General features: G+C 47.2%; 1 protein-coding gene across 1 annotated transcript in view; it reads left to right on the top strand.

Annotated features, from left to right (window-relative positions):
* The first annotated feature begins 331 nt into the window (after positions 1 to 331).
* The window catches only part of LOC137377673 (uncharacterized), a 50,603-nt gene continuing 38,783 nt past the window's right edge, over positions 332 to 12,151 (top strand). Inside the window, exon 1 of the mRNA XM_068047586.1 lies at positions 332 to 385. Within this exon, the coding sequence (XP_067903687.1) occupies positions 365 to 385 (21 nt within the window). The 5' untranslated portion in view covers positions 332 to 364. The remainder of the gene's footprint in view (positions 386 to 12,151) is intronic.

Below are 12,151 nucleotides of genomic sequence, written 5' to 3'. Positions count from 1 at the left end.
ACAGATGCTGCTAGACCTACAGAGTATTTCCGGCATTTTCTGTTTTTATTTCAGATTTCCAGAGGAGGGAGGGGAGAAATGTGAAGCAATAAGGAGCAAGTTGGATTCAGCCCCTCCCCTCCATTTACACTGCAGCATGTCTTAACGGTTTCGACTATACTTCCCGCTCGCCTTTCCCGCTGACGGGTGCCGAGGTGGGGACGCAGCGTCCTTAGCGATCGCCTTGGAGACGGCAGACGGAGCATGCGTGGAGACGGCAGACGGAGCATGCGTAGAGCCGTCCGTTGCCCGATAAGCGCATGCGCCTTGCCGTCCGCCCCCGGCAGGAGCATGCGCATTGCCGTCTGGCACTTGGGAGCTGCAGATGGAGCGAGCGGAGAGTGAGGTGAGAGGCTGGCGTCGCCTGATTAATATTCATGAGTTATATTGCATATTAATTATACATGCTATTTATTGAATTGTTCTATAAACTATCTCAGGGCTTCGTTTTCCCGTTGTTTTGGCTGCTGACGTACAGTTTAAATCCCCGGGCCTGACCCCAACTGCAGCCTCGGTCTTTCCTGCAGCCCTGACCGCCCCCCAACCCGTCCCCGCTCCCACAGCACTTGCGAAGCTGAGAGTGAGGAGAGACTGTGTGATTCAGGAGTTTCTCCCTCGGTTAACGAACAGGTTGTCTCTGATGGTCACCAAAGACCTTTTTACTGGAAAGTGTCTGTGGAGGGATGTTAGGTCAGGTGGGGTTTGAATAGTTTGCTGTCTCTCTGTGGGTAGCACTCTTGCCTCTCAGTCAGAATGTTATGGGTTCAAGACCCAGTCCAGGACCTGAGCACAAAAATCTAGCCTGATACTGCACTGCAGTACTGAGGGAGTGCTGCATTGTTGGCCCTCGGATGAGATGTTAAACTGACGTCCTGTTGCCTCTCTCATGAGAATGTACAAGATCCCATGGCAATATTTTGGAAAGTAGGGGAGTTATCCCCGGTGTTCTCAATATTATAATCAGATTATCTGATCATACTTGCATTTCTGTTTGTGGGATCTCGCTGTGCACACATTGGGTGCCACGTTTCCTACATTATGACAGTGATGACACTTTAAAAGTACTTCATTGGCTGTGAAGTGCTTTGGGATGTCCTGAGGTTGTGAAAGTTGCTAGATAAATGCAAGTCTTTTTTATTCATGAGGAATGGTTCCCCCTTGGGTGAGAGTGAATATGGAACTGTGACCCTGCAGGACTCCTTGCCTTCCTGACAGGAGAAAGTTGGAGTGAAATCCCTCCCCTTTCCCACCTTCCACCAAGTGTGATAAGAGAGTGACCAAGGATTTGTGACCCGAGAGCACTCTCTGGAATCAAAACGTGAGAGTGTTTGGAAATACACAGCATATCCTGCCTTAATTTCCCACAGGTGTACTTTCTCTCCCTGCAGACAGCCTCTCTGTCAAGGCTGCAGTTCACATTTCCTTTGGCTGAGGAATATACATTGTTGATGAGCCTAAATAGACTGAGCTTCATTATTGTGAACTGCGGCGTTACTAGAATGACCACCTTGTCGTTGCTGGTCAGTTTTCCATTATTCCGCACTTAAATAAATCCTGTCAAAGCTAATTGTAGTTGCGATGTACCTGGGTGCATCTGTTTAGTGTTTTATTGGAAGTGGGGGTAATGGCAGAGTGGTGTTAAAATAATGCTGAGTGCACACTGCCATTCTCGTCTCAGGACTTTACCCACCCCCCACTCCCCCACCCCACCATGGCTACCAGGCTGTCAAGGAGCACTTATATATTGTCATCCCATCTCGTTCTGAGTCTGCCTCATGGGTGCAGATCTGCAATATCTAATAACACATCTCAGTAGCTCATATCTGGTGTGAGAGCCTAAACGGTGAGTGTCAAAAGCCAATTCAGCCGTTGAGTGCTACGCCCAGACTGATTTTCGTCTAACATCCACACCCAGCGAAATAAACTTTGTCCTGTAGTTTCAAATAACTTTGAAAACCTGTGAGTGAAAACTGCTAGAAACTACATTCCTCAGTGTAACTGACTCCAATATGCAATTTGGGATATTTGTTGGTCATCCTTCGAGGCGAAGATGACCACGTCCATCATCTCGGGGGTTTTGTAGGGTTCCGGTGGGTCTGCGTCCTGAAGGTTCTGCTACAATAGGGCAAGATACAGCAGACAATTGAGTTTTGGAGAAGCTGCTGGCTTGGGATTTCCACTCCTTGCGTTTTCTCTCTGCCTCTGATATGTGCTTACTTTCGAAGGAGGCCGCACTCTTTTTTTATTTGGTTGATCCAGGTGCAGCAATCCTGGGTGAGCTTCTCCCAGGACTCGGGTCGACATCAAAACTCCTAAGCAAAGCCTTCAGAGTGTCCTTGCAGCGCTTCCTTTGACCGCCATGACTCCAGACTCCCTCTCTTCACAGAAGATTTGCTTTGGTAAGCAAGTGTCAGGCATTCTGGCTACGTGATCAGCCCAACTCAGTTGTGACTGTCTCAATATGGTGTGGATGCTTGGCGTGCCAGCTCGGGTGGGCACCTCAGTGTCTGGTATTTTGTCCTGCCATCTGATCTTTGGAAGCTTCTGAAGGCTGCTCAAGTGAAAGTGGTGAGCTTCATGGCATGACACTGGTACACAGTCTAAGTCTCACATGTGGAGAGCAGAGTGGGTAGGACTACTGCTCTATAGACTTTCAGTTTTGTAGGCAAACTTACTCCTCTTCATTCCCAGGCTGATTTTTGAAGTCGATGATGTGTCTCATCATCGATTACAGACAGCTCAAGAGAGTGTGCTGCCGAGATCAGTAAACTTATCCACTGCTGACTGGTTCTGGTCATGGACTGAAACCTTGGGCTCGGGATAGGGCTTTCCTGGAGCAGGCTGGTACATTACTTCAGTTTTCTTTGTGCTGATCGTAAGGCCGAAGCTGTCACATTGGAGAACAAGTCCATGCTATATTGCATGTCCCAATCTGAACCAGCAACTAGTGTACAGTCATCTGCAAATAGGAAATCACCAAGTATGTCCTTGGAGACCTTGGATTTTGCCTGGAGTTGTGTCAGATTGAGCAGCTTCCTGTCCATGTGATATCTGTTTTCTACGGCAGAATCACCATCATCACCAAATTATTAGCAAGAGGCAGCATGGTTTTGTGAAGGGGAGGTCGTGTCTCACTAATTTGATTCAGTTTTTTGAGGAAGTGACGAAGATGATTGATGAAGGAAGGGCAGTGGATGTTATCTATATGGACTTCAGTAAAGCCTTTGACAAGGTCCCTCATGGCAGACTGATACAAAAGGTGAAGTCACACAGGATCAGAGGGGAGCTGGCACGATGGATTCAGAACTGGCTCGGTCATAGAAGACAGAGGGTATCAGTGGAAGGGTGCTTTTCTGAATGGAGGGATGTGACTAGTGGTGTTCCACAGGGATCAGTGCTGGGACCTTTGCTGTTTGTAGTATATATAAATGATTTGGAGGAAAATGTAGCTGGTCTGATTAGTAAGTTTGCGGATGACACAAAGGTTGGTGGAGTTGCGGATAGGGATGAGGATTGTCAGAGGATACAGCAGGATATAGATCGGTTGGAGACTTGGGCGGAGAAATGGCAGATGGAGTTTAATCCGGACAAATGTGAGGTAATGCATTTTGGAAGGTCTAATGCAGGTGGGGGGTATACAGTAAATGGCAGAACCTTTAGGAGTATTGACAGGCGAAGAGATCTGGGCGTACAGGTCCACAGGTCACTGAAAGTGGCAACGCAGGTGGATAAGGTAGTCAAGGAGGCATACGGCATGCTTGCCTTCATCGGTCGGGGCATAGAGTATAAAAATTGGCAAGTCATGCTGCAGCTGTACAGAACCTTAGTTAGGCCACACTTAGAATATTGCGTGCAATTCTGGTCGCCACGCTACCAGAAGGACGTGGAGGCTTTGGAGAGGGTTCAGAAGAGGTTTACCAGGATGTTGCCTGGTCTGGAGTGCATTAGCTATGAGGAGAGGTTGGATAAACTCGGATTGTTTTCACTGGAACGACGGAGGTGGAGGGGCGACATGATAGAGGTTTACAAATTTATGAGCGGCATGGACAGAGTGGATAGTCAGAAGCTTTTTCCCAGGGTGGAAGAGTCAGTTACTAGGGGACATAGGTTTAAGGTGCGAGGGGCAAAGTTTAGAGGGGATGTGTGAGGCAAGTTATTTACACAGAGGGTGGTGAGTGCCTGGAACTTGTTGCTGGGGGAGGTGGTGGAAGCAGGTACCATAGAGATGTTTAAGAGGCATCTTGACAAATACATGAGTAGGATGGGAATAGAGGGATACGGACCCCGGAAGTGCAGAAGGTTTTAGTTTAGGCAGGCATCAAGATCGGCGCAGGCTTGGAGGGCTGAATGGCCTGTTCCTGTGCTGTCATGTTCTTTAAAGGCATCAGGGAGCATGGTGGAGAAAAACATGCTGAGGAGCGTTGGTGCTAGCACATAGCCCTGCTTAACTCTATTAGTAATAAAAGCAAAATGCTGGAAATACTCAGGTCTGGCAGCAGCTGTGGAGAGAGAAGCAGAGTTAACATTTCAGATCAGTGACCCTTCATCAGAACCATTAGTAACTGGGAATGGGTCAGAAAACTCGGCATCATCCAGGACACGCACGAGCATACTGTCATGGAACTGTCGAACCATTGGGATGAATCTCCCGATTACCTTGCAAAGGCCCTCACGACTGTTACTGTGTTGAAGGCCTTGGTCAACAAACATGGTGCAGAGATCCATGTTCTGTTCTTGGCATTTCTCCTTGAGCTGTCTAACTGCAAACACCATATCAGTGGTTCCGCGACCTGTTCTGAAACCGCACTGTCTCTCTGGCAGCAGATCCTGGTTGAGATTTTGTACTAGGCGGTTTGGAAGAATTCTGGTAAGGATTTTGTCAGCAATGGAGAGGAGTGAGATTCCTCTGTGATTGTCGCAAAATTGGTGAGCTCTTTTCTGCTTGTACAGGAAGACAATAGAGGCATCTTTGTATTCTTGCAGGATGGTTCCTTGCTTCCACATAGACTGAAGGAATTTAGTGAGCTTTTTGACCAGGCATTGACCTCCAGCCTTGTAGATCTCAGCTGAGATAGCATCAGCTCCTGGAACTTTGCCACTAGACAGGAGTTTGATGGCTTTTATCGTTTCTAACAGTGTGGGGAGGTCATCAAGGGAACAGTTGATGGCAACCTGTGGCAGACTGTTGATTACTTCTTCATTGATGGATTGAGAATGTGGTTAAAGTGCTCTGTCCATCTTGCTAGACTTTGGGCTTTTTTGGTGAGCAATGTTGACTTGTTGGCATCGAGGATTGGTGATTAACCAGTAGACTGTGGTCCGTAGACAGATTTCAGTTTCTGGATCACCTCATTAATTCGACAAAAACAATCTTTAATGCTTACAAGAGGTCGATCTAAGGACCTGTAGAGCAGTGGAGTACACTATACCCCTGAAGGCCGCCCAGTCATCCTCGATGCAGTGAGTGTCCATTTTGCTGTACACAGGAAACTCTCAAGTTTCTCTGAGAGGGATTCCTTCATGACTGCCTGTTTGAGCCTTGAGACATTGAGACGCTTCTGGACCTTAATGCCCTGGGGGCATCCAGGGGGATGGATCTTGATGTTTACCTATGAGATGATAAGACAGTGGTCACGTCAGCAGTCAGCACCACATATGGCTTTCCTTACATGCACATCCTGCCTATCCCTCTGCCTAGTAATGACATAGACGATTAGATGCCAGTGCATGGAACGTGGGTGTACCCAAGACGTCTTGCTGCGGTTAGGGAGGCGGAAACTGTGTTGGTGATTAAGAGTTCATGCTCAGCACCCATCTTCAGCAAGAAGAGACCATTGCTGTTACAACTGCCAACCCTGTTTTTTTCCTGATGACCCCTTCCTACACCTGGTGATCAGTCACCAAGGATTGTCTGACCTTGGTACTGTGGCAATCAAGGAGTGGAGGTTATCGTAAAATTTATTCTCGACTTCATCAGGATTGGTCATGGCAGAGGCGCACACACTGATTGAGAGTTGCTTGCCTGTTGTCGTGCAGGGGGAGTTTAAGCACCATCAGATGATCATTGATATACTTGGGAAGGCAAGTCAGTTTACTACAGGATGGTTCACGACAGCAAAGCCTACACCAGCTTCGTGCCGTTCTTTTTTTCCACGGCCACTACAAAAGAACGTGTAACCTGCACTGATTTCCTTGAGCTAGCCCTCGTCAGGTAGATGAACCTTGCTGAGGGCAGTGATCTGGACGATGTACCTAGCCAACTGTCTATCAACAAGAGCAATGTTTGGCGCACCTTTTCTAACCCCTTCCTCATTCGAGGGAGGTGAGCAGTGTGGTTCTGAAAAGAGCTGCTCAGTCACTCGGAGCTGCCTAGTTCCATTAATGATTCTTACTGGAGAAAATCAACCCTATGGCCTGAGCTTTCTGTGTGCAGGTTCGCGGCTACAGCTCCCAGTGAATCCACACCTGCTGCGACATCTTTGACCCATCACCACAGGACTTGTGACAGATGATAATGGATGACATAAAGAAAAATGACGAACATGACTTGTTTGTGAATTGGATTTTCGTGAGGGAGAGTTGTGCATTGTCAACCTCACTCCCTCATCCTGGCCTATCTTGGTCCAGTGGAAGATGGGTCTAGACGGCTGGAGATGGATCCGGATGCAGTGGGTGACCAGGATGTCTTCTGTGTCTTGTCAAGCTCAACGCGCTCCAGATCACAGTGCTGAACTGCCTTCAAGGCTTTTGGACCTTAGCTTGGTCTCATCCGCCAGAATCAGTCTTAGCATTGCCAGGATAGACAAATCCAAATTCACCAAGGGTAGGAGACCCAGTGGTTACCTTCGCCTGATTTGGCCTGCCCATCAAAGCGGTTTACTGGGGGTGTGGCCAGTGTTGCAGGCTAACAGCTACTTGGAGCCACAGGTGAGAGCTGAGTGAAGGTGAGGACTGATTCGGGACAGGCCACTCCAAAGAGTGTGGTAAGCCCATCTGTGAGAGCTGCTACCCCTTCCTTATAGCCCTTACACTCCATAATGCCTGTGTCAGCTCTTTGAAACAGCTATCCAATTCGTCTCACTCTCCTGCTCTTTTTCCCCATTGACCTGCAAAGTTTTGCCCTCCAAGTATTTATCCAATTCCTTTTGAATGTTGCTATTGAATCTGATTCCATATCCCTTTCAGTCAGTGCATTCCAGATAAGAACAACTTGCTGTGTAAAAATATTCTCATCTCCCCTCTGGTTCTACTGCCAATTAGCTTAAATTTGCAGTGGTCTCTACATTGACAAGACCAAACGCAGATTGGGTGACTGCTTTGTGGAGCATCTCCGCTCAGTCCGGAAACATGATCCCGAGCTTCTGGTCGCTTGCCATTTCGACACACCCCACCCCGCTGTCATGCCCACATCTCTGTTCTGGGATTGCTGCAGTGTTCCAGTGAACATCAACGCAAGCTCGAGGAACAGCATCTCATTTACCGATTAGGCACACTACAGCCTGCCGGACTGAACATTGAGTTCAATAATTTCAGAGCATGACTGGCTCTTTTATTTATTTATATTTTATTTTGTTTTATAATTTTTGTTTACCATGTGCCTGCTTACTGCTTTTTCATGTTTGTGCTTTTGGCTAGGGCTGTGCATTATTCTGTCATTAACTGTCTCAACACGGACGCTTTGTCTTTCACTCCACCATTAGCTCACTCTCTTTGCCTTTGCCCCATGACCTCCTTGTCAGTTAATATCTCCAGCTCTCTGCGCTATTAATCCCTTCTCTTTGGTTCTCTTTTCCCCCACCCCCGCTTTACTTGTTTAAAACCTATGACATTTCGAACTTTTGCCAGTTCTGATGAAAGGTCACTAATCTGAAACGTTAACTCTGTTTCTCTCACCACAGATGCTGCCAGATCTGCTGATTATTTCCGGCACTTTCTATTTTTATTTACCTTAAATTTGTTCCTCTGGTTCCTCTTCTGTCATTGGAAACAGTTTCTCCATATTTACTGTATCCAAGCCATTTATAATTTTGAGCACCTCTATTAAATCACCCCTTAACTTTCTTTACTCTGAGATCAACGCAGCTTCTCCAGTATCTCCAGATAACAGAAGTCCTGTATCACTGATATCATTCGAGGAAATCTCTTTTTTTTATTCATTTATGGCATGTGGGCATCGTTGGCCAGGCCAGCATTTATTGCCCACCCCTAATTGCCCTTGAGAAGGTGGTGGTGAGCTGCCTTCTTGAACAGCTGCAGTCCATGTGGGGTAGGTACACCCACAGTGCTGTTAGGAAGGGAGTTCCAGGATTTTGACACAGCGACAGTGAAGGAACGGCGATATATTTCCAAGTCAGGATGGTATGTGACTTGGAGGGGATCTTGCAGGTGGTGTTGTTCCCATGCATTTGCTGCCCTTGTCCTTCTAGTTGGTAGAGGTCGTGGGTTTGGAAGGTGCTGTCTAAGGAGCCTTGATGTGTTGCTGCAGTGCATCTTGTAGATGGTACACACTGCTGCCACTGTGCGTCGATGGTGAAGGGAGTGAATGTTTCTGGATGGGGTGCCAATCAAGCGGGCTGCTTTGTCCTGGATGGTGCCGAGCTCCTTGAGTGTTGTTGGAGCTGCACCCATCCAGGCAAGTGGAGAGTATTCCATCACACTCCTGACTTGTGTCTTGTAGATGGTGGACAGGCTTTGGTGAGTCAGGAGGTAAGTTACTCGCCACAGGATTCCTAGCCTCAGACCTGCTCTTGTAGCCATGTTATTTATATGGCTACTCCAGTTCAATTTCTGGTCAATGGTAGCTCCTAGGATGTTGATAGTGAGGGATTCAGCGATCGTAATGCCACTGATTGTCAAGGGGAGATGGTTAGATTCTCTCTTGTTGGAAATGGTCATTGCCTGGCACTTGTGTGGCACGAATGTTACGTGCCACTTATCAGCCCAAGCCTGTATATTGTCCAGGTCTTGCTGCATTTCTACACTGTCTGCTTCAGTATCTGAGGAGTCACGAATGGTGCTGAACATTGTGCAATCATCAGCAAACATCCCCACTTCTGACCTTATAATTGAAGGAAGGTTATTGATGAAGCAGCTGAAGATGGTTGGGCCTAGGACACTACCCTGATAACTCCTGCAGTGATGTCCTGGATGATCATCTTCCTCTGTGCTAGGTATGACTTCAACCAGCGGAGAGTTTTCCCACTGATTCCCAATGACTTCAGGTTTATTAGGACTCCTTGATGCCATACTCGGTCAAATGCTGCCTTGATGTCAAGGGCAGTCACTCTCACCTCACCTCTTGAGCTCAGCTCTTTTATCCATGTTTGAACCAAGACTGAAATGAGGTCAGGAGCTGAGTGGCCCTGGCGGAACCCAAACTGAGCGTCATTGAGCAGGTTATTGCTAAGCAAGTGCAGCTTGATAGCACTGTCGATGACACCTTCCATCGCTTTATTGATAATTGAGAGTAGGCTGATAGAGCGGTAATTGGCCGGTTTGGATTTGTCCTGCTTTTTGTGTACAGGACATACCTGGGCAATTTTCCAAATTGCTGGCTCGATGCCTGTGTTTGTAGCTGTACTGGAACAGCTTGGCTCAGGGCGCGGCAAGTTCTGGAGCACAGGTCTTCAGTACTATTGCTGGAATATTGTCAGGGCCCATAGCCTTTGCAGTATTCAGTGCCTTCAGTCGTTTCTTGATATCACGCGAAGTGAATCGAATTGGCTGAAGTCTGGCATCTGTGATGCTGGTATCTGGGGACTTCAGGAGGAGGCCGAGGTGGATCATCAACTCTGCACTTCTGACTGAAGATTGTTGCAAATGCTTCAGCCTTATCTTTTGCACTGATGTGCTGGGCTCTCCCATCATTGAGGATGGGGATATTTGTGGAGCCACCTCGTCCAGTTAGTTGTTTAATTGTCCACCACCATTCATGGCTGGATGTGGCAGGACTGCAGAGCTTAGATCTGATCTGTTGGTTATGGGATCACTTAGCTGTGTCTATCGCATGCTGTTTACGCAGTTTGGCACGCAGATAGTCCTGGGTTGCAGCTGCATCAGGTTGACACCTCATTTTGAGGTATGCCTGGTGCTGCTCCTGGCATGCCCTCCTGCACTCTTCATTGAACCAGCGTTGGTCTCCTGGCTCGATGGTAATGGTGGAGTGGGGGATATGCCGGGCCATGAGGTTACAGATTGTGGTTGAGTACAGTTCTGCTGCTGCTGATGGCCCACAGCGCCTCATGGACGCCCAGTTTTGCATTGCTAGATCTGTTCAAAATCTATCCCATTTAGCACGGTAGTCGTGCCACACAACACGATGGAGGGTATCCTCAATGTGAAGGTGGGACTTCATCTCCACAAGGACTGTGCGGTGGTCACTCCTACCAATACTGTCATGGACAGATGCCACTGCACCCTCACCAAGGCCTTCACATCTTTCCTAAGGTGTGTTGCCCAAAATTGGACACAATGCTTCAGTTGGGCCAAACCAGTGATTCTATAAAGGTTTGGGTTAACTTTCTTGCTGTTATACTCTATTCCTGGAATAGAATCTTAAAATGGCACAGAAGGAGGCCATTTGGCCTGTTGTTTTCATACTGGCTCTCTGCAAGAGCAGCTCAACTAGTCCCACTTCCCTACCCTTTCCCTGTAGCCCTGTAGTTGTTTCCTCTTCAGGTGCTTATCCAGTTCCCTCTTGAAAGCTAGGATTGAATCTGCCTCCACCACTCTCTCAGGCAGTGAATTCCAGATCCTAACCAGTTGCTACATAAAAAGGCTTTTCCTCATCTTGCCTCTGGTTCTTTTGCCAATCACTCTAAATCTGTGTCCTCTCGCTCTCGACCCTTCTGCCACTGGCAACAGTTTCTCCCTATCTACTCTGTCCACGGTCCTCATGATTTTGGATACCTCTATCAAATCTCCTCTCCTCCTCTTCAGCAAGGAGAACAGCTCCAGCTTCTCTAATGTAAGATGAAAATACTGCGGATGCTGGAAATCTGAAATCAAAACACAAAGTTCTGGAAATACTCAGCAGGTCTGGCAGCATCTGTGGAGAGAGAAGTAGAATTAACGTTTGCCAGAACTGCTGAGTATTTTCAGCATTTGCAGTATTTTGCTTTTGTATTAATATTGGAGATGCAGCAGGTTTAAGCAAATGCAGAGGCAGGGAAAGGCAGAGGGGAGGAAAGAACACAAGGGAAGGTCAGTGATTGGGTGGAAGGCAGGAGAGATTAATTGAGAAAAGGGAGAATGGTGAAAGACTGAATGGACATGGTAATGGGAAAGTAAAGAAACAAAAGATAGAATCATAGAGTGGCTACGACGCAGAAGGAGGTTATTCGGCCTGTTAAGCTCATGCTGGCTCTCTGCAAGAACACTTCAGTTCGTCCCACTCTTAAGAAATAGGAACAGGAGTAGGCCATTTGGCTCCTGGAGCCTGCTCTGTTATTAAGTAAGACCATGGCTGATCTTCTGTCTCAACATGAGGCTCTAAGGATCCTCACCAGATACAGGCAAGGTACCAGAGGATTAGAGGTCTTCGAACGTACCATTGTTTAAAAAGGGTGCAAGGTATAGGCCGATCTGTCTGACCTTGGTGGTAGGCAAATTATTAGAATCTATTCTGAGATAAGATAAACTCACTTAGAAAGATGCGGATTAACCAGGGATAGTCAGCATGGATTTGTTAAGGGAAGGTTGTGCCTTACTAACTTAATTGCATTTTTTGAGGAAATACCAAGGAGGATTGATAAGGGTAGTGCAGTGGATGTTGGCTACATGGATTTTAGTAAGGCATTTGACAAGGTTCCACATGGCAGACTGGTCAGAAAAGTAAAAGCCCATGGGATACAGGGGAGTGTGGCGAGTTGAAGCCAAAATTGGCTCAGTGACAGGTGTTAGGACCAAGGTGAGAGTAATGCACTGTTAATTCAGTCCCGCTACTCCACAGGTCATAGCATATCAAATAAAGTTTACCACCGACCGTAGACAAGCCAAATTAAGTAATGTATTTTCCCCCAGAATAAAGCACACTAAACCAGATTTCTTTAAACAACAACATTAACCATTTATTAGAAAAGGAATAATCGTTCTTAACTACTAACGAGATAAA

Source organism: Heterodontus francisci, chromosome 1, assembly GCF_036365525.1.
Source record: "Heterodontus francisci isolate sHetFra1 chromosome 1, sHetFra1.hap1, whole genome shotgun sequence".
NCBI classification, from domain to species: Eukaryota; Metazoa; Chordata; class Chondrichthyes; order Heterodontiformes; family Heterodontidae; genus Heterodontus; species Heterodontus francisci.
The sequence above is the reverse complement of the archived record's forward strand: the minus strand, read 5'-3'. Positions and strand labels throughout refer to the sequence as shown.